Genomic DNA, 21,511 nt, shown 5'->3' with positions numbered 1-21,511 from the left:
AAAAGCTCACCCTCCCCTGCTGAGACGAAGACTTCATATCCGGCAAGCTGGTGGTAAAGAAACAAGGGCGCAAGTGCTTATGGGAAGCATGTGGTACCTAGAAACATGTTCTGATGGTTGAACTCGTACGATCGATTTTACCGAGTTTTATGTATCGAATACTTCTATTCTTGTTTGTGAACGCGAGGTGTGCTCGGAAGGTGAAACCGGCATTGCTGAAACTAAACCGAGAGGGCACACACATACAACTCAACAGCAGTGGACAAAGGTTCCCAGTGAGCCAAAGATCCAGAGCGATCGCTGGACAATGGACGGTCCAAGAAGGGAGAACTTGTTTCGATCGTTTCGAAGCAGGTCCACTGAAAGCCTGTTCCTCGAGCAATTCCCAATGCTGGCACGAAGTAATTGGAGAGATCAAATGCTGCCCAAGTGCCGAGGAGGTTGTGGTTGTGTGGCCCGCAAGTGCTCCTGGGGGTTCTGTTAAGTCGCAATAGGTGCTTCGTTACTGGTAGGTCCTTGCAAAGGTGGACCAGTATTGCAACAGCATCTGGGACATTATTGGTTCCAGCCGCATTAAGTAATCCACTGATTAAACAATCCTACCTGCATGGGTTCCTGCACGCGCTGAATAAGGAAACTGGAATCTGGGCACTTTGGCGACAGCTTCGTACTGTCGTCATGGTCTGTACAGACGTATGCAGCAAAAATTCTCCTCCTAATCGCGTCACCGTACGTTGCACAACGGAATTCCAATCCACGGATATCCGTTTGCCGTGACAGCGGTGTGTAAGTTGATAAATAAAGATAACGATGATTAAATTATTTTTAAAGACACACCTTCGTCCGTTCACGCATTACGCCACCGACGGAGCATTACCAGCACGTGCTACTCGTGAATTGTTATTGCCCGATGACGATTTCGAATCAATCTCGTATGACAAGGCTTTCCTCATCCGTTAGATGAAGGAAATCCTACCGAAAGAAAACATCCCCTTCTAGCTCTTCGGTCCACTACCACTTCCGCGTATGCTCCGTATCTTAACCGCGTGTGGAATCGACCGAAACTTGATCGAGAGCAATCCACATAAAGAGTCACCGGAGGTTTTCACCGTGTGCTTCGGTGACTACCGATGGTACGACCTAGAAAGTGACCATTAACCGTCGACCATCGATACCATGATGACCTTCCACCGGGTGGTGTGCTCCCACTACACATACCACGGGCATGTCTCGTGCGATGGCTCTATTATTTCGCAATTTTCCAATCGGTGTGAAAACGGTCAAACCACACGTCATATAAATCTGATCGTTCATTGATTTTTCCAATCAAACTGCGTTGGAACGGTGCCGGAGTGACTTAGTGTGGAGAGTTTTCTTGTGCAGCTGTGATCGTTATCAATTCATCATGAAGGTATAGTGATGCGTAGTAAAAAAAGGAAGTGGAATAGTGTAATCGAAACTAAGAACAACATGTCATCTCTCTAGTTTCTGATAGCCCTGGTGTCAGTGGTGACGCTTTCCAGTGCTCAGCAACAGCTGATTGATCCGTACCTTAATGAAGGTCTTCTACAGTACAACGATTGGCAACCCTTTACCGCTCCGAATGTGCCCTATCCTTACGCCGTTCAACAGTTCCTGCCTGCTCAGCAGTTCCCCTTTGTTCAGCAAGTTCCCGCCGCACAACTTCCTCCCGTTCCCGTACCCTTCCCGGCACAGTTCCCTCTGCCAATCGCTCAACCCGGACAGTATCCTTACCAGCTGCAACTTCCGGTACCACCCCCGCAACAGCAACTACTCCCAGGTGTAGCAGTGCCTCCGTTCGGCAATATGCCACAGCTACCTGCTCAGGTTCAGCTCGTACGCCACGGACTTCCGCATTCGGATGCGGCTGCCGTTTCGTACTCCTCGCTGCACTATTCCAGCAATAATTCCCAACCACCAAACCAACTCCAAACTCCACCAGTTGTCAGTGTAAACCAAACACCCGCTAACGGCGTAAATGGTGCCGCAACCGTGCCAGTAGCACCCGGCGCCAAGGTGGCAGTAGTAAAGGACATTGCCACCTTCGGCACAGAGTACGGTACCGGTGCGGATAAGTCTCCCGTCGCGAGGTACGAAGCCATTAACGCCGGTTCGGTCCATGTTGCACCGCTGCCGGGACACACCGTCGACCAAAAGCTGATAGCGCCCGGTACCACCGAACAGAAGCTGTAGCGGGACAAGGCTTTAGCGTTTTATCGTATCCATAAATCGGTTCATGGTTCCATCGTTTACGAAATTAATCTTGTTGCTCTACTGTAAAGAAATAAAAGTGCTTAGTAGTAAAATTAACAGTAAGAACCAGAAATTCTTCTTCTAGTTTGCTTTTCGAGAATGGTAATTTATGATCATTGAAATACATGATCCAAGCTTTACATCTCATTAGATTAGTTTATCGAATTTATGTTCCTCCGAACTTCTTGTCACGCTTTTAAATTCTGCTGTAAACTTTAAACCATGCAAGATGATTTAAACAGGTTGTTATCTAAAACTAATGCAAGAATAATGAATGGCAGGTTAAATGGGTTTATGGCAATGAAGTGCTCATATGATGTTCTTTTGTTCACACGAACAGACCGGTCTAAAATCCCATACGGACCAATCCTCCGTATGCTGGACTGACTATGGCTGAATAAAGTCAAAATAAGCCAGAAATGGCAGGTCTAGACCTCTTTCTCTTTTAGACAAGATCTCTAGAGAAATTCTCTTTTATGGACAAGATCTCTCTTGATTTATGATCTGAAGAATATTGGACCAGACATCGGCCATACTATAGTATGGTCTCAATATTAAATTACTAAAAAAAATCATACAACGAAATTAATTTATAATAACAATAAGGTTTAAGCAATACGGCCTGGCCGTTCCTGAAGAAATAAAAAAAAACAATCAGGTTTCATGTGCTTAAACTAGCGTCAAGCAAGTAACAGAGTATTATTTAAACATCGGTAAGTTCACCCCTAACATATAGCTATGTTACCAATGAAACTACTTCTACTCAGATTTCAAAATTAAAACCCTAATGAATATATTTTTGCGATTTTATTTCTTCGATCCAATTTGATTGTATTATAATTTTTTATAACCGGGCTATAATCAGGCCCGGTGGCATGATGGTAGCGGAGCCGGTCTTCACACGAACGGACCGGACCAAATCCCATCCGGATCAATCCCCCGTAGCAAGGACTGTCTTTCCGACTACGTGGTTAAAATAAGTCGATACGGCCAGGCCGTTCTAGCGAAACAAAAAAAAACTTAATAATTGAAACGGTGTTAACAACAATAGTTTCGCACCTAAAAACACCCATTCATGACGACACGTTCAACGACCGTTTCATTAGCAGTAACGTGGGTCAGATGCCAGCAACAAGAGAGACCCAATTATTAGACAAGCGCGTTCTTGAACAGCGCGCGAGAACTCGATCCATGTATTCCTGTTCGAATAAATGGCCCTACAAATGAAAGTAAAAATACCACCTTTAGCTCACGTATGCAAATCTAACCCGCTCCTTGCCTCCTTACCACTGCGCACAAAACCGACGTTCCTGAGGATCAATGTCTTACTACGTGTAGACCACTGTCTAAAAACAACAAACCGTCGCACAAGACAAAAACACATATTTTAGCTATAAATTCCCACCACCTGCGTCAAAGCACGGGACTCCTACACGAGGTCCTACCAGCAGCTAACCAGACTACATCTTGGCCGTCCAGTGCAGGCGTCATTTCCTTGTGCTCTACTTCACTTGAACTAGTTGCGCGTTGTGGTTGCATTTTTTCGTAGAACTAGTTCGTTTCGATCAGATTACATCAGCAGCATAGGGATAGTACGGGCGGGAAAGTTTAGGCAAACATATCAACCCGAACGAAAACCCCGTCCAACTATTCGCTATCCCGGCACGCGAGCTTGATATTATGAAATTTGGTCTGACGTTTCATTACACCTTGCGACCTATTAGCATCGGATTGAAGTAAAACAGGGAACGATCCGTTTACGAATGTGCGGTATTTGCCAATCCGTGCCGCCGTCCAACATTCTTTTTGGTATATTCCAGGGTGGATGGTCGGAGGGTGAGTTAAGGACTGACCGCAGCGCGACTCGATGCTGTTGCAATACGAGGAAAAGGAAAATTCACTATCCTGGAGCAATTGCTCTGTGCCATATTGTTGTCGATCGCAATCGGAATGTGAAAACATACCTACACCATCGGTTGGACGCGATTGATCATGCCGTTTATCGCGCATGGAAGCAATATCTAGTTATCCCTTCGAGCAGCTAAGTTTTCGTTTTTTTCCAGCTAAAAAAAGTTTTTTAAATAAATTTAACCCTTGATAGACAACCAAATTTGTACTTTGATACTAAAGAATATTTCGAACAGAGTTCATGTATGCAATATGTTTCAGAGCTACAATGAATTATAACAAATGTTAAGTTTGACAGAAAAGATCGTAGAAGATGTAAAATGACTATTGAATTATTCAAAGCTAATTTATAATCAATTTCCACTTCGATTTATTCGAGCTTTGAATCTTGACCTGTCGTGTTAAAATCGTGTGCCAGAAGTGTTAAAGACTCTACCATTTGAACAATTCGATCACAATGGCTTTTGTACCCAATGAATGATAATGATAGTTAGTATTTTCTTAGATCATATTGTTAATATAATAATTCTATTCTATATCATATTTTTTATGCATTTTTACCGGTTATCTGCTTGATAAAATTATGAAAAATATGGACTAATAGACTTGTACCGCTGATGGAAATGTATTTTTAAAACATGCTTTTAAAACTTCATTTACAATAACTCACTCCAAATCTGCCTTTATGGGTTATGCCTTAAGGGTTAAATATCGGCGTGGGTGGGTGTTAATGCTACCTCATTTAATTTCGCCATCGTCAAAACCGTTTGGCCGATTGCACTTTGCTACGCCGCCCATTCTGCGCACGCTGTTAGAGAAAACGTAGCAATAATGCTCAAAGCTGCACCCCAATGTGAGACTTTATCCCCACCATGGCTAAACACAACACAGGAGTAATTTACCGCACGTCTACCAAATCAAATCGAACCAATATATGCCCAAAGTTCACCATTCACAGGGTCCGTTACGGGTGACAAACTTTACAGCCGACCAACGCACTGAAGCACAATATAGAAGAAAAAAAATTGCCGCAAACCTACCGCAAGCGCTAGTGGACTAAACGAAACAAAAAAAGTCCAAACACACACCGCGAGATAAAAAGCGAAAGCCATCCGCGTTCCAAACCAGCGCGAAAACGCGATCGCGCGTGCTCTCGATCGTCAAGATCAATGTCACATTCCAGTGCAAGATGCGGGAGCTTGTACCGTGTGCTTGCAGTCGAGGTGCGATCGGAAACCCGCGTAGGGAAAGGGTAACATAAGGAGGGCGCTTGATCGTACGGAGTAAAACACAACGACGAAAACGTTGCGCCTTCAAAGCGGGAAGTGGAACGTACCAGAACTACCGCTTGACGGTGTTCCGAGTGTACGAACCAACGGCAGATCAACGGTTTAGCGGTTTCAGCGACCTGTGTGTTGCTGTTCAGGCGTTGGTATTTTCTTATTTAGCTGCAAGTTTTTTTCCCTCGATTATCGTGAGCAATAAAACTTCATCAGCCAAGTTGGAGGGTTGGAAGATTTACGAGTGTTTTTTTAGTTGTTTTGCTTTTGGTTGGTAGCTACAGAATGGACTGCAGAACTACAAATTTGTCTTACAGCACCTTAAGTATGAAGTGTACCGCTCATAAAATGGAATTAGCGAGAAAAATGTTGCTCACTCAACAATTAATCGTTCGCTGTACCGACTTGTGGCTTGTGTTGAATTATTGGATTTAATTTTCCGCTGGGGATTTTAAAATGGATCATAGACGTATTCTTTTACCCGACAGAAAATATATATTTGTCGAGTATATAAAACATGTTATCACCCAAAGCCCAGTAGAAGCTGTTGAAGAACTGGTAATAATTACCTATCTAACAATTATTGTGATGCATACGGACATAATTCTAGTGGACCATACTCTATAGCTTCTGATGCCGCCTTGCCTGATGGTGAAGTAGAGCCTTGACATAGTTTTGGCGACTCGAGCTTGTTCATGATTAAATTAGACACATATCCTCATTGAAGCTCTTTAGCATGGTTAAAAACAGCCATGTGGTGAGAATGACCCAGCCCATTAAATTCTTTAAGCCATTCAGAAGGACAGTGCTGGTTTTAGGAAGTGGATGAGGTTCAACAAGAGATAATTATTTTCTCTCAAGTTTTTTGGTTTGGCTCAAATCAAACCAAATTCCCAATAATCTAGATTCAATAATAATCTAGATTCAATTAGCGTTGCTGTGCACTACGAACGATCCCAACAATCGAGAGTTACTGACGATGTTACAACAATTCAGATCTGCTTTTATAGAACTCCCATCCATGGCGGTGCATTGGTGTTCTGTTTGCAACAAATATATCAAACCTGCTCCCGGTTGCATCTGAGTTCTAAGGTGTGTCTGTACATTTGTAATGAATTGTCACAGATACATCAAGATATCTACCAAGATGCTAGAACTCTGACGTCATCAATCCATGTAGAAAACATTTTCCCCATTCCGTAACATCCACAGATGGCAATATCATCCAACCAGCTGATGTTGGAACGTTGCGTTACATCACACTTACCGTACGTCTCCGAGCTGAGATGTCCCCGTTCTGGGGCATCTCTATGGTCCTATCGCGTGGATCGCGTGGATTCTCCAACCACTTCTGCTCTATCCATTAATGTATGCTAATAATTATTGTAATCTAATTCCACCGCCAAACCCTTGCTGGATTGAACCGGTCCTAAAATGGTGTCCCATCTCGGACACACGCGTACACTCCATCAAATGCTGATGAAATGTCCTATCAAGTTTGAGCGATACTATGACGATTGTTGGTGGATAATTAATTCTCCCTCTTGGCCACGGGGGTTCGCCTCGATCCGGCCAACTAGAACACTAGATATCTTCTTCCCGGCGAATAGCAAAAGTCGTACTACCTGATGGTGATATAAATAGAAGAACCACAGTACCGTAACTCAACAGAATCTGATCTGCAGTGTCGAACGAAACGTGTTGCAAGTGCAAAAACTCTTTTTCTCCGTTCCAGCATTGCTCCACTCCAAAGATAACAAACCATTTAGTGCAACCATGAAGGTATGTAGTGAGACAACTACCAGCAGAAGATTTCTCGATACAGACTCGTATCATCTCCATCTTTTTCGGCAGTGCATCGTAGTTCTTGTCCTTGCCGCTACCGCGCTCATTGCTGATGGTTCCGTGATTCCGATTGCTCTGGCCCCGGGATATGCGATCGCTGCACCGGCCGGTCTAGCCATTCCCGGAGCCACCGTTATCCAGTCTAATCCGGCTCCTACGATCATTCACGCCCTGCCGGCACCGATCGCTGTAGATCTGTCCGGTACTCCTACACTGCTGCTGGCGCCATCACCGGCCGGTCCAGCTATTGTGGCTGTTGCTCCTGCACCTGCTGCCACGGCCGTTTCGGCTACCCGTGGAGCTGTCCATGTGGCCCCACTGCCAGGACATGCTGTGTCGCAGACGCAACTCAATCTGGCCGCAGCACCAGGAACTGAGTAGTGCCCAAATCACAACTTCAACTAGTGTGTTCTTAAGGGATCGCTGCTCCAGGACGTGACTGCTTAGTCAATTTCATTCCCAAATTCTGACACGTCCTGGGAATGGAGATGCCAGACCGAAATATACTATTCTGCCCACCCGATATGCTTTATCTACGTCAACTTGTGCACAAAAAATAAATGCAAGCTTCAAGAAACTCGAGCTTTTGTTTCTTATTACCATTTAAGGTGCAAAACATCATTAGAGCGACTCCTCCCAAATGTTTTAAATACGAGCATCATGTAACCTCATTATAAGTTATCGGGTCTCACACTATCTTCCTTCCACATTAGCTCCAACAACAAACACAAACCACCTTATCTTTGCTGACAACATTCACTACTGCAGTTGTGGGTCAAGTTTACGCATAACTTTCACCCTCTGGTGAACTCGCCGCCTGCTATCCGGCACTGTGATCTTCCATTCGCAATCTCACTCACTAGCACACTAGCGCGAACTCACTGGAAAACAATGTGTTACAGTTTTATGATGCACCATATCACACATCTGACCGTCTGCAACATGTTGGACCACCCCTGACCAACGCATTGCATAAGGTGCCACATCACAATTGCGCAGACGCATCCGTTTTTTGGACACCTTGTGTTACAGCTATTCGACATTTCTTCGTTATAAAACGTGATCATCACCGTTGAGGATGATCCACTTTGTGTTTGACCGCCACACACGCCAGGCATTTGGGTAACTCGTGAACAACACTGGCACGAAACATCGAAAAACATGAAGGTAAGCTTCAATTTGGATGAAAATACTTTGGTTCACTTCACTGACATTTCTCTACATCTCTCGCAGGTATTTCTTGCCGTTTTGTTTGGTATTTTCGTTACAAACTGTGCGGCACATTCCACCAAGTTAACACTCTTCACACCCTACGTGCCAGTTCACCCGCTCGATGAAGGATATTTCCCACGGCCAAAATATTTCGACCACGTGGAAACGGGACTGGTGCAGGAGCATCCAACTGTGAGATTTCCCGATTCGCACTCACATTCGTTGCATCCGGTGGTACCTCAGCACCACTATCCACACACACTTCACCAACCGATTCACCATCCTCCAGAGCTGTTCCTTCCCGATAAAAGGTATCTGAGCTTTGTCGCTCCATCCGCATCCTTGGTGGCGTACGTTCCGGTACAACGGGGCAAACCAGGTCCCTGGGCTGTACCGAACGTATTTATCAAGGGACAGGGCTACAGTACCAACCATTATGTGGCACCGACACTGATGACGAAGCTCCTCGCACAGGACCCCCGATAGTTCTGTGGAAATTCTCAAGGAAATCATCAACAATATTGACCACGCCTTGTGTTCCGGTGGGAGAGTATTCTGCGAGAAATACAGCCGTTTATTGACTAAGTTTTAAGTGCACAGTGTGTGTGTATGTGTGTTAATTTGTTTGATTTTTGGTAGTGGTTTAGTACGTTCCCGGTGGTGCATCCAGGTTGTACTGGAACTGTGAAACCGAGTGGCCCGGAAGTGGCGCAATGTGGATGGCACCGCGTGTTGCCGCGATCGACATCGCACCAGGATATTCCGCCAGTTGGGCCGCAACGACGGGTGTGATCGGTACGGGTACGTAGTACGGTTGCACCGGTGTATGGTCGTGCCACGGACCGAGTGGATAAAAGTACGGCCATCCTTCCAACGACAATCCCGGAAACGATGCATCCGAAGGGCTCACCAAAGATGAAACGATGCCAACTGCCAGTGCCAGACGGAGTACTTTACTGAGGAACTTGTATGTTGTTGTTAAGAATCGAAGACGACACGTAAACATCAACAATCTCAGCTCAGCGCACTGCTTTCCAAATGCATACTTACTTCCATCGGTGTCGGGTGCGCGAGTTTCTGCCGTTCTGGACGAGGAAATGTGCTAAAGTAACAATTCTAACTTCTTGTCCGTAGCCTTTTATACCGATTAGTTTCCGTGGTTTTGTTTGCTTGATTAGAAGAAAACAACAACAGCATAAATATTACAGGCCACCACCTACAGTTGGCGACCTACAGAAAACAAGAATGTGACATTGTAGGGGAAAAATCCACCCAACTGTGCACCCCCATTTTGATGGGGTTCTGGTTCGTTTATTTTTCTACTACCCGGTCCAGGATATCGACTCCACCCAAGTTCAAGCTGCGGGCTGGGTTAGTTTGCAAATGTGCACCGTGCAGCTACTAGAACTTTGCACGCCGCAACAATCAATCTGGCTCCATTTCTAGTTGCACCATTTCTAGGTCCATTTCTAGCACCGGCTGACATTGGCCCCACACTGTTATGTCCGTGCATGTGTGTATGTCCGATATCCCGACCGTAGAACCCCGGTAGTGCCCAGCCAAACCTAGAACAAATCGAAACCCGCCAACGGGTTCCCAAGTTCATAGCCTATCTGGACTGCGGGGCGGTTTCTTCATCCATTAACCGATAGCATGGCCCACGCGTGACTGAACGATCGGACTTATGAGCTGTTGACGGCGACGGTCGTTCGCTTTCCACTGCCGTTGAACCGTTCTTTATCGCATTAGTCATTGGCGCTTACGTCGGGACTGGACATTATAAGCTTTCACACCTTCAATCGGCTCGGCCCCACAAAAAGGAAGTACAACTTTATACTCCAGAACGCCATTCATGCAACGCAACGGATATGCATTTAAGGTTTAGCACCTTTTGTGCTCTAGATCCGTGTTGCACACGTGTGGGCGTCTGATGTGACAAACGGTGTCAGCAATTCTTGTCTTTTTTTTTTGGCTGCTTAAAATTAAGTTTTTGATGATTCATACCATTATTACAATTTTTATGCTATTTGGACAATTTTATTTCAATTCCATTTCCGCAATGTGTTTTTAAGTTTGTCTCTTTAATAACTAAAGTTCTTACAAAAACATGCTTAATTGCATTCTAGGTCTCGAACGACCGATTGATCGGCACATTTGACACAATCGTTACATGCTGAGGTCGCTTCGTGACAACCAGAACTACAACTTCTTGTTTGTGACTCAACTAGCGTTCTCGTTGGAGGTCTACGAGGAAACTAATTTAAATCTAGGAGGAGAAAATTTGCATCAATACGAAATTAAAGTTACGCAGCGGCGGATCAAACGGTAGGCGGAAAAGGCGGTCGCCTAGGGCCTCGCCGTGTGGGGGACCCCAAAAATATTTGTGCCGATTGTGCGATTTTTCGAAATTTAACAGCAGAGTTTATAGCAAAAAATTTAATTTAAAAGATCAAGAATTTATCAAAAATATCTTCCTTGGTTATATAAAACATTTGTTTCTGTGATAAATTAAATGCAGAGAAGAATATCGACTTTGTGACTTTAAAGTATAAACGAAATTGCACCAGGATTTTCGAATGTATAGTACCAGGAGAGCATCCACGGAAGCGGTAGCACCTAGTCCTACAATTTTGCTCGAAAACCGCCGAAAGGTATGCAATGTTTAAACACTAACTTTCCCGTTGGTCGAGAAAAATTTCTTCGAAAACTACCTGTTTCCGAATGTATAATACCAAGAGAGCATCCACGGAAGAGGTAGCACCTAGTACAGCAAATTTGCTCGAAAACCGCCGAAAGGTATGCAATGTTTAAACATTAACTCTCCCGTTTCTCGAGAAAAATTTCTTCGAAAACTACCAGTTTCCGAATGTATAGTACCAAGAGAGCATCCACGGAAGAGGTAGCACCTAGTACAGCAAATTTGCTCGAAAATCGCCGCATTATTTCATAATTATGTCTTCCGAATGGCCACTTGTAATGATTACATGTGCTATGATTAAGTCGTGTCGTGCTGGCATGGCCCGGTCATCAATCCTTGGTCATTCAATCTTGGTCCAGGTAGGCTTTCCTCCGTCCCCGGCATTACCCAATCTCCAATAGATTTAGCCCAACTTGATCCAGCCAAGAAGCACGCTGCGCTCCTCTACGACTCGTGTAGAACGGGTCGTCAAGAAACATCTTCCAGGGCATAATTCCTGCATCCTCATCACGTGACACAGCGATCCTATCTTTCCGACCTTGGTCACCGTCAGGATGATTGATCCGCCAAACTGCACAGCTGGTTCGCGATTCATTCTCCATCTATACATGATGCATTTCGTGTTTTAATGGAGAATTCCAGTTAAGAGAGTTTAATTTTTCAGGGTGAGATCAGGAATCCAAAGGAAGAACATGGTCGGAATTAAAAAAATAAGAACGCATTTTAAAAACGAATGAGTAAGGCAAGAAGATGCACGAACTCAGTGCACTCAGTGCAATAGCTGGAATTTCCTCAGAAAGAATAAACTTTAAATCAAAATTTTTAGCATATTTTTCTTTCGCTTCAAAACAATCGCTGCACAAAATGTATGAGAAATATGAAACCAATTTTGGTCTGCTCCTTTTATTCACAACACGTTCCGAGTCCGAATATGAGGCGTGCGATCAAACGAAATAACTCTACCATTCTAAATGGGGATAGCGTAATTTCGACAAAACAGCGATAGACGACAGATGATGTGAGAGAAACACCCCGTAAAAGGCGTTGCGCGGACTAGAGCATCTTAGATCGTTCCCGGTGCCGGGGCCAGGTTCAGCTGTTGCTGGGAGACGGCATGTCCGGGCAGAGGGGCGACATGCACAGCACCTCGGGTAGCGGTGACGGAGGTGGCTCCAGGAACGACACCGGCATGGTGGGCGACCGAAGCAGCCGGACCATGGTGAGCGGCCAGGATGGGTGCGTGCGGTGCGGCATAGATGGCGGCATGTGGAGCTGCCAAGATGGCGGCATGCGGAGCATAGGCAGCGTGGATGGCAGCATGCGAGATCGCACCGTACGGATGGGCCAACACGTTCGACTGGATGACGGTCGGGGCCGCTAGATGGCCGTACGGCCAACCGGCGTAGGGCAGGATTCCGGCTTCCGAAACGACGGCGAGGGCCAAGATGACTGCAGCTACCATGCACTATTTCAGCAAGGATGAAAAGAAAACGAAGTTAGGATCAGGCAAATTTTACAGCATCTTCCTTAGGACCTCTCCCCAAAAATCACCACCCCAACCCGTACCTTCATTTTGGTATTTTGGTTTGGAAGCGTTTTGTTTCGGTGGTTACTTTGGAACGGTTGTAGAAGTTGTGATACCTTGCCGAAGTACGCGTGCCGGTTTTTATACGGAAACTCCTTCTTCTAACCCGAACCACGATCAGATACGCCCGTCAAGTACGCTCGACCTCGATACCGTTTTTGCCGTTTGTGTGCCCGGTGCAATTGTGCATGTGCATAACCTCCCACCATCTTCACCGCGTCGTCGGCGACATGCGGGGCAGTGCGAATAAGTGAAACAAAAAAAACCAAGCAGAAGGGTGTGCGGTACAAACACCGGGGGTTGTGAGCGACCACAAACTGCAAAGCTTTTCCTATATACCGCGGGATTATTCTTTCACTTTGCCCATCGATGGTGCAGGGCCGAAAGGTTCGCCGGCTTGCTGTGTCGGGTCTAGAATGCGAACCAGCGTCACACGGTGGTGGGGACAACTGCGACCATATGCTCGAACTAATGCTTAATCTACATACGCGCATGCAACCCGCCAGTGTCTTGGACAATTGACGTACATGAATGTTATGTACTTCTCGGCACTCTCCACACGCCAAATCGATCACTGAACTTTGGAAAGCGTTTTCTGGGTGAACCGTTCTGAGGGGTAACTCTCACCGTGGCACAAATGGCTATACGAGTCATGTCACCATGGCAGGAACCTCCTAGAATTGGTGTGTGTTCTTTCACTTCCTTCTTCACCTCTAAACATCAACGCCTTTGCCAAGTTCATAAGACGAATGACGTTCACCCACCAATCCATCTGTTGTGACCAGCTGGATCTGTCCCGATCTATGTATTCTGGGTCTGTTCTGCGGTTCAGGTGCTGGATTGGAATGTCGGAGCGCGTGGAGCCCTCGTCGGTGGATGAGAGGTCGCAGACCATTAATTGCTATCCGTAGTAAGGTTCGGCTAGTTCACCCAGGTGCTTCTGGTTGATGCAATCGCGTCGGTAAAAGTGTAGCTCGATCGCTCGTAACGTTCGAACTGTTTACGCTGGTTTTTTTGTAGTCGTGTCCTTCCTGGAGTACTCTGTTCTCGTACTCTGGTGCATTCTTGTGCAGTACTAGACGATGCAAGGTATAAAACCCATACCTCGCTCTGGAAACAGTATCACAATCAATCCAAACGTTCGATCGAACAGTTCACAAGTATTCCAACCAAGCAAGCATACCAAATTACGTAACCATGAAGGTGATTAAAGTGTGAAGAAGCTTCTCTTTTTCGGGAGATCCACATATTTCACCGTGGAAGAAAACTAATACACCTACGAAATTTCACCTTACAGGTCGCCATTGTTGCTGTTGTTCTTGCTCTTGCCGTCGTTTCGGAGGCTGGTGTCCTGCCATGGGGCTGGCCATACGCTGGACTTCCTGCTGCTGTCCCCGTAGCTTCGTGGCCACCGGCAGCCATCCATGCCGCCTACCCGGCGTTCGCCCCTCATGCCGCCATCTATGCCGCTCCACATGCCGCCATCTTGGCCGCTCCTCATGCTCCAGTTGCTTCGGTTGCTCACCATGGCGGTGTTGTTCCTGGGGCCACCTCCGTCACCGCTACCCGAGGTGCTGTGCATGTTGCCCCTCTGCCCGGACATGCCGTCTCCCAGCAACAGCTGAACCTGGCCCCGGCACCAGGAACCATCTAAGTCGAACGGAGCAAAAGATGCACCTAAACCAACCGGAACCCATCATCCCATCTGTGCGCCCGTCGTGCAATACGCTGAACAAGTGATAACATACTCATTAGCTGCTAAGTAGTTCGTTCGTTTGCGATCTGTGTTCGTTTCTATTGATTCCTGCAAATGTTTGAATAAAAGCAAGAATGCAAAGCATTTTATAAAAGAAACACCTGCAGTCTTGTCAATTTAGTTACTGCTGCATCCAGCTGAGATTTATATTTACACCGTCTTGGTATAAGTTGGCAAAACATAATCTTCAAAATTTCAAAAAATTTTCTTCGTTTAAAAACAACAACTAATATAGTATCATTGCTATATTAATTAATGAAACAACATGTAACATTGATTGGAACAGTTATGTGAAGTTAATATACACATAATATCAATATAACTAGAGAATAGATAAAATACTTAGAATCCCTAACCATTCTTCATGTGTTTCATTACTTAAAGCATAATAAAAGGAATTTAAAACAACAACATAACAAAACAGTTACGTAAGGTTACATAACAAGAAACTTTTTTCACATATTGTCATTATCCATGCAAAATTTCATCAATATGAACCAAATTAATTCAAACATTTAAAACACTGATGAAATGATAATAGTACATAGTAATTTGAATGAAAACTAATTCCTGGTTATCAAAGAAACATTTTAAATAGTCCTTTTTTCAACTGTGCTTATATTTATACAGCTTAAGTATTCCTATTTATGATATTCGCCTAATCTTCGTTTTAAATGACGTATTCCAATTTTTATTTGTGACAATTATCGTAATGGTCGTAATAATCTACTAATATTCAAACATTATAAGTCCTTTTTAATGCATATTTATTTTAAAACTCGTTTTATACAAAGCTGGTTCTGTACATTTTTGTTTTCTTCAAGTTGCTCCGGATGTTGTTCGGTTGATTGTTTTAAAAATGATTCACAAGTTACAAGTAGTACTTTGATGGGAAAACCTTACCATAACCGAATCCGTAGCCAGCGCCATAACCGTATCCGTTGCCATAGCCATAACCGCCATTACCATAACCGCCATAGCTCACAATCTTAGCTGGGGCTGAATATGACACGACTTTGTTGACTAGTGGGTAGCTGTCGTACACCGAGGGGTAGGCATACTTGCTGACAAGCGGAAGACCCACCGATTTTCCGTACACTCCGTAGGGTGGATACGCGACTGATGTAGTTACTGGCAAGCCCGAAACATAGCTGCTGACAACTCCACCTCCGTACGGCAAATAGGAAGCATTGGCGGCGGCCAGCAGAACCAGAGCGATCGATGCGATGAAAACCTAATCAATGGGATAAGAAGATGATGCAATTCAATTCGAAACCCCTTACGCATTAACTCTTACCTTCATTGTGATAATTTTGTAGGATGTTTTTGGTTAGCTAGGAAGCAAATGTGTGCTGCAGACAACGGTTGCTAGAAGCTGATTGATGTCATACCGTTGCCTGAAGCGCCTATTTATAGCGAAAAGTTCTTGCTTCTAGTGGCCCGGTGTCTTCTTTACATATTCCTATCAAATAAATGAAAGGTCGTGAGAATGGGCAGAGCACATCACACTCGAAGCTGAAGAATGTTCAGCTGTGCTAAAATTTAAAAAAAAACATAAGGACGGAGGCACTACAGCGTGAAGGACGAGCAAATAGATCGGTAAAAGAAACACTCCCAAAATCACTCCCAAACACTACCGTTCGCTTTGACACGCGTGTTTAACGAACGATGAATTTATATGCACGTTAACGTTTGATTTAGTAACGCATGAGCAAGTCTCGTTCTAAACTAGGATGTTCCATATGAAATCTATTGTCTCATAAATTACTCTAACTGAGCTTGTTTGAGCTATCTCTTTGATTGAACAATTTGATTAGGCTATTTAGCAAAAAAGTTTTTATTATTCAGTTTTTTATTGTTGGTTTTCTCAGGTCATAAATCCTTTCTAAAAACATCATATGAAAATGGACGTCAAACTATTAACTAAGGTATAAACCAATTTCAATTTTTAGTACGTATTGTAAACCGGACCGTTTTTAAGGTTCATTATATTAAGGAACAAAAAAAATTATTATTATGAAAAATGAAAACAATTATACAGAATATAATGAATAAAACAATATTAAATTCATTTATTAAATTTTATTACGATTATAATACGCTGTTATGCTTTATGAATGGAAGAGACAGTAAAAATAGATAAGGGCATTAAAGACAAGAAATTGTTTAACGAAAACTTAGCAGACTCAAATCTAAACACCGTTATTTTTAAGTTTCTTACTTAACCGTTTTTTAACCAGGTTGTTTTGTACTAAAAAAAAACCCATTTAGATATTTCGGACATGGGATCTCAGCAAAGGAAGTAAATAAAATCTCCAAGATGTGATGTCCAATCTTTTATACTCAAATAACCTGTTATGAATACGTGAATAACAGATTATTTATAAAACTCCCTCAATTTCAGTACACTTATACTTCTCTAAGGACTTCAAGTTCTATGTTATGGAAAAAAACACTACAATTATTAGAAGAATTCATTCTCAACATGAAGCCCCGTACGTATGGAAAAAACCGAGAAAGTCGGATGATGGTGGATAAGTCACGCCAGTTTTCGATGGTTTTATCATGTCAAGCTTCCGTGAATGAAAGGTGTACAACGGCTGTCTATTGAGTCTATCTGTGACTCTCCTGGAGATGCCATGTATCTTAACCATGCCGAAATTGGCAGTTTAAACAGCACTTATACCAAGCCAGCTGTTAAAACTTGGGATACATTAAGTATAAAAATTAAACTAAAAGTAAAGTAAGTGAGTACCGCATCTAGCACACAATGATCGGTGATGAGTGCCCGGCTGTTCAGAAAAGTGTGCCAGTGTCCAAAGTTCGCCATAACCTACAGCCCGAGTAGTCGTGTGTCGTAACGATCTTATCAGTAGTGTCACTTGTCAAATACTTCAGTCAGTAAATATTATAAACTTACTCCGTTTGTATTAAGATTTCTTACACCTAGTAGTAGTGTGTACTTTTGACACACAATCTAATTTTGACTGTTTTGCGCAATATGAATATTATGGTGGTTTATATTATTTAGATAAAACATTTAAGCCCATTTCTGTGAAGAGCATATAGATCAATAAAGAAAACAACTTTTACTTTTATGCTGTCATTTAATAATGTAAATAACTTCTATTTACAGTAAATGTACAACCAGCTGAGATAACCATGAACAAAACAACAACCTGCTATCCTGCTTTTGTGCGTCCAACCAAACATCGTCGACCAATTGCCCAACGACAACGCTGTGCAAATCTGTCGTACGCATCTGTCTGGGTAGTTTCTTCCGCCTATCACACGCAAATTCATTCAATTTTCGCTTCATTTTCCGACCGTGTGCTTAAGCGCTAGTAAAAGCGTCCAGCTTACAGAGTTCCGGGAGCCGGGGCCAGGTTCAGCTGCTTCTGCGAGATGGCATGGCCGGGCAGAGGAGCAACATGGACGGCACCACGGGTAGCAGTGACGGAGGTAGCTCCGGGGACAACACCGGCATGATGGGCAACCGAAGCGGCTGGGCCATGAGGGGCGGCCAGGATGGCGGCGTGCGGTGCAGCATAGGCAGCAATGGCAGCGGGGTAGGCAGCGGCATGAGCATAGGGGTAGGCAGCGGCATGAGCATACGGGTAGGCAGCATGAGCGTACGGGTAACCGGCGTATGGGTAGGCCGGGGCATTGGCCTGGATGACGGTTGCTCCGTATCCGGCGTAAGGATAGCCAGCGTACGGATATCCAGCCTCAGCGGCGACGGCCAGGGCGATGACGGCAACGGCGGCAACGATGCACTGTGTGATAGAAAAAGGAAACACAACCATCAGTACCAAGATCCTGCTTAATCTTTATTGCTCGTTGGAGGTCCTGAAATGGTCAGTTCTAAAGGAATCGCTAATATACCTTCATGATGATAGGTAGATTGGTGTTGTTGGTGGTTGCTGGATGAGCTTTTAGAACGCTTGGGTTGCTTATGATTTGGTTTGACCAGTGGCGGATCCTTTTATACAAGAATCGTCAGCTCGATCCGAAGATTGGTTCGCAAAAGGGAAGAACCCGATCCCGCCATTCCTCCTGGTGAACGGATACCTCCCTCCATACCTTTGCACACACGCAACGCACCAACAGCCGATCGTGGCCAATGGTCCCTTCTGTGTGGACTTCCATACCAAACCGTTTCCTCCACTCCTCGTACTAACGCGCGAAATGCACCCACGGGGTCGGGCAAGTGCACCAACTCCCAAACAAAACTTCGTTCCAACGTTCGGAATGCATTCTCGCCCTGCCTGCGTGATGGCAGCAGAGAAGGCGGATGATTGCGAGGGGAAGAAAATTGTTCACCGATCGTACTATCGAACATACACCGCCTAGCCTTGCAGGTCTATATGCAATAAGAGCATTCACACACACACACACACATTCACAAAACACATAGATTATGAAAGCCGGTAGGAGGGAGAGATCGGCATACCGATCGATACCGAACCACCCGTACAGTTAAGCTTCCGCTCTGGGAGGTTCAGTTTCAGATGGCCACTCCGGTAGGCCAAGAATTGGCGATTGTGGTTCGTCAGGGTCCAAAGACTTCGAAGGTCAGGTGGTGTTGTGTGCTTGGTAGCAAGAGTGCAGAGAAATCAACCCAATCGGAACCTAGTTCTAGTTATGACAAATGGTCAGCATGATTGTTTTTAAACCGTTCTACTCACCTTTTGCGCCAAAATAGATGTTTGGCGATAAGAGTTCAAACGGTGTCAGAAGAATTGCGGTAGAAGAAGTAGATGATCTATTCGAAAGGAACAATTCTAATGAATCTTTAACGTGTTAAAATTATCTTCCATACACATTGTGTTGTCTTCAACATTCTCAATGAAATTTTACTAGCTCTACTAATTTACAGCTGTTTTAACTTCCTTTGTTGAGAGTTACGGCAAATACCCAACAAAAGATTGTTTACTAGCACAGAAATATACTAGCATCATCGAGGTAATTTCCGGTTCCTATGTTCATATTCGTAGGAAATTATCTAAATTTATATATCTTCAACCATCACATGACAAAGCCTGAATAAGTCAAACACTAATTTATCGATTGTTTAGTTGCATTAATCAAATAAAATATTGAAGAACTCCATACAAAAACAAAAGACTTCAACACGATTCAAATAAGCGACGAACCCGATTTTTGAGGCCGTTCACTATAATTTAACTCAGGCTAGCAAAATATAATAGCAGGATATAAAAATAAAGCAGGTATTAATAAATTTGGATTTCACAATCAGGCTAAATTACCTTTTCGCCAAATTTCATACCCAAACGGCAATAGCAAATCTCTAAGGCATATTTTTTTACATGAAGTATAATTCTCAGCCAGCAAAAGACGGTTTATTCTTTCTCTAGTTTATAATCAACATAAGTCGAACATAACTCCTTATCCTTACCAAGGAGATGCGAATTATAAAGTGTTATCTGCAAACTGCTATCCAAGCAAAGTAGTAAAGCTCAATGCATTGAAATGACCGATAGATTTGTCTTGTTCTTTGCAGTATACCGTACTCCAAGCATTCGGTACAGTGTAGACCATGGACCGAATTTTATTTTACTGAACGTTTACGCAGTCACGAAAGAACAGGTCGAGTAAATACTACAGTGGTAAAGATACTCTATAAACGTTGAACAAAGTCATATTAAACACCTCCTTCTTCGCATGTTGCCTTGGCTGACGTCAACTTTCTTCTTCTAATGCGCTTAGCTAAGACTATTACGTGAATTAATTCTTATGTAAAGTTCTGCTAAGCCGCTTCCTCCTCCCGTCATTCCTCCCAACCCATTCCGGAACGTGGCCAAGGTCAGCATTGGCCCTTCTATTTGTGTGTCACTTGGTACGCCCGTTCCCTAACGCGCCTGCGAAAAAGGGTTCCGGCCAAGTTCAAACCACCATCTGCCCTGCCCAAACACGTTTCTGCACCGTCCAGGTGTACGTGCGAACAGTTTCCCTAGCGTTGGCTAGGGTGCTTATTACAAAATCCCATACGTGACGCGAATTACCAATCGCACCGCCAGTGCGAACGAACATAGCAGTGCAACATATTAGAAAAAATGCTCTCCTCAAGTTCCCCACCCAGCAGCCACTTGATACTTCCTGAAAAATGCACCGTTCGTGCCGACCGGGTGGCTTTCTGTGTGCTTCACGCAGAAGGACTACTTTCGAACCCGCAGCCCGAGTAACGGGCGGAGGCTGGAAGAGATAAAGTTTAATTGCCCGTTCGGCGGTAAATATGTCACGTTCGATAATTGCGTTAATTAGTCGCCGTATGAGTGGGACTGCACTTCACTGCGGGTGTGCAAGTTGCCTACGCATTGTAAACTTATTGCTGTCTAACGCACACTCTCTCTATCTTTTCAAAATGGGAGCTTCCCGAAAAACGAGTCAGTGGGAACAGCACAATATCTTGCGCCTCTGGATGTACTTTGGGACATACCAAAGGCGTGAAAAGTACGGGTGTGACATAAGGCCAGAAATTCTACCCAATCCAAATGGTCAACCGAACAACACACAACAAAGTGGCGTAATAAGTTCCCGTTTCGCTGCTCACCATTAGTCACAAACACGACCCAAACAACACATTGCGTACTGAGGTTCACCGTGCACGAGATTAATCTATCCACCTAAAAGCCGTTCATTAAAAATCAATTTTATTGAGGAACTTTTGCCCGTAATTGTTCCATACGATCAATTATCTGTGCCAGTGCGGGTACGGGCGTTTGATAACAATTAGCTCTTTTAATACAATCCAAGTCGTGGCACCCTTTCCAAAGATATTCTACTTTATCTGCCGTTCGGAATATAGAACACTGATCGGTTTCGATCCACGATCGATCAAGAACACCAGCAAATGCCGTACAACTTCCAGCGTATGCTAATTACTATCCAGTGTATCCCACAACGTCAAGCGACAGCTGCGGTAGCTGTAC

The 21,511-nt window shown here is 44.3% G+C and overlaps 8 protein-coding genes across 8 annotated transcripts; 4 read left to right on the top strand and 4 right to left on the bottom strand.

Moving 5' to 3' along the window:
• Window positions 1-1,405: 1,405 nt before the first annotated feature.
• On the top strand, window positions 1,406-2,280 carry LOC128305739 (uncharacterized). The gene is made up of 2 exons (XM_053043325.1): window positions 1,406-1,411; window positions 1,486-2,280. The coding sequence occupies exons 1-2, from the start codon at window positions 1,406-1,408 to the stop codon at window positions 2,212-2,214; spliced, it is 735 nt and encodes a 244-aa protein (XP_052899285.1). The 3' UTR covers window positions 2,215-2,280.
• Window positions 2,281-7,142: 4,862 nt separating this feature from the next.
• Window positions 7,143-7,878, top strand: LOC128304179 (adult cuticle protein 1-like). The gene is made up of 2 exons (XM_053041336.1): window positions 7,143-7,244; window positions 7,317-7,878. The coding sequence occupies exons 1-2, from the start codon at window positions 7,239-7,241 to the stop codon at window positions 7,686-7,688; spliced, it is 378 nt and encodes a 125-aa protein (XP_052897296.1). The 5' UTR covers window positions 7,143-7,238; the 3' UTR covers window positions 7,689-7,878.
• Window positions 7,879-8,468: 590 nt separating this feature from the next.
• LOC128305735 (uncharacterized) lies at window positions 8,469-9,005 on the top strand. The gene is made up of 2 exons (XM_053043322.1): window positions 8,469-8,474; window positions 8,541-9,005. Exons 1-2 carry the CDS (start codon window positions 8,469-8,471, stop codon window positions 9,003-9,005), a joined length of 471 nt encoding a protein of 156 aa, XP_052899282.1.
• Window positions 9,006-9,094: 89 nt separating this feature from the next.
• On the bottom strand, window positions 9,095-9,599 carry LOC128304783 (uncharacterized). The gene is made up of 2 exons (XM_053042013.1): window positions 9,570-9,599; window positions 9,095-9,483 (listed from the first exon to the last, which is right to left on the bottom strand). Exons 1-2 carry the CDS (start codon window positions 9,573-9,575, stop codon window positions 9,163-9,165), a joined length of 327 nt encoding a protein of 108 aa, XP_052897973.1. The 5' UTR covers window positions 9,576-9,599; the 3' UTR covers window positions 9,095-9,162.
• A 2,485-nt stretch (window positions 9,600-12,084) lies between these two features.
• Window positions 12,085-12,840, bottom strand: LOC128304110 (adult cuticle protein 1-like). The gene is made up of 2 exons (XM_053041245.1): window positions 12,784-12,840; window positions 12,085-12,682 (listed from the first exon to the last, which is right to left on the bottom strand). The coding sequence occupies exons 1-2, from the start codon at window positions 12,787-12,789 to the stop codon at window positions 12,281-12,283; spliced, it is 408 nt and encodes a 135-aa protein (XP_052897205.1). The 5' UTR covers window positions 12,790-12,840; the 3' UTR covers window positions 12,085-12,280.
• A 1,099-nt stretch (window positions 12,841-13,939) lies between these two features.
• LOC128304016 (adult cuticle protein 1-like) lies at window positions 13,940-14,650 on the top strand. Its single transcript, XM_053041137.1, has 2 exons — window positions 13,940-14,005; window positions 14,100-14,650. The coding sequence occupies exons 1-2, from the start codon at window positions 14,000-14,002 to the stop codon at window positions 14,454-14,456; spliced, it is 363 nt and encodes a 120-aa protein (XP_052897097.1). The 5' UTR covers window positions 13,940-13,999; the 3' UTR covers window positions 14,457-14,650.
• Window positions 14,651-15,429: 779 nt separating this feature from the next.
• LOC128305734 (glycine-rich protein-like) lies at window positions 15,430-15,861 on the bottom strand. The gene is made up of 2 exons (XM_053043321.1): window positions 15,856-15,861; window positions 15,430-15,792 (listed from the first exon to the last, which is right to left on the bottom strand). The coding sequence occupies exons 1-2, from the start codon at window positions 15,859-15,861 to the stop codon at window positions 15,430-15,432; spliced, it is 369 nt and encodes a 122-aa protein (XP_052899281.1).
• Window positions 15,862-17,651: 1,790 nt separating this feature from the next.
• LOC128303891 (adult cuticle protein 1-like) lies at window positions 17,652-18,499 on the bottom strand. The gene is made up of 2 exons (XM_053040974.1): window positions 18,444-18,499; window positions 17,652-18,334 (listed from the first exon to the last, which is right to left on the bottom strand). The coding sequence occupies exons 1-2, from the start codon at window positions 18,447-18,449 to the stop codon at window positions 17,918-17,920; spliced, it is 423 nt and encodes a 140-aa protein (XP_052896934.1). The 5' UTR covers window positions 18,450-18,499; the 3' UTR covers window positions 17,652-17,917.
• Between the last annotated feature and the right edge of the window lie 3,012 nt (window positions 18,500-21,511).

This window comes from Anopheles moucheti, chromosome 3 (genome assembly GCF_943734755.1).
Source record: "Anopheles moucheti chromosome 3, idAnoMoucSN_F20_07, whole genome shotgun sequence".
Lineage (NCBI taxonomy): Eukaryota > Metazoa > Arthropoda > Insecta > Diptera > Culicidae > Anopheles > Anopheles moucheti.
Note: the sequence above shows the minus strand (reverse complement) of the source record. Positions and strands in the feature narration are given on the sequence as shown.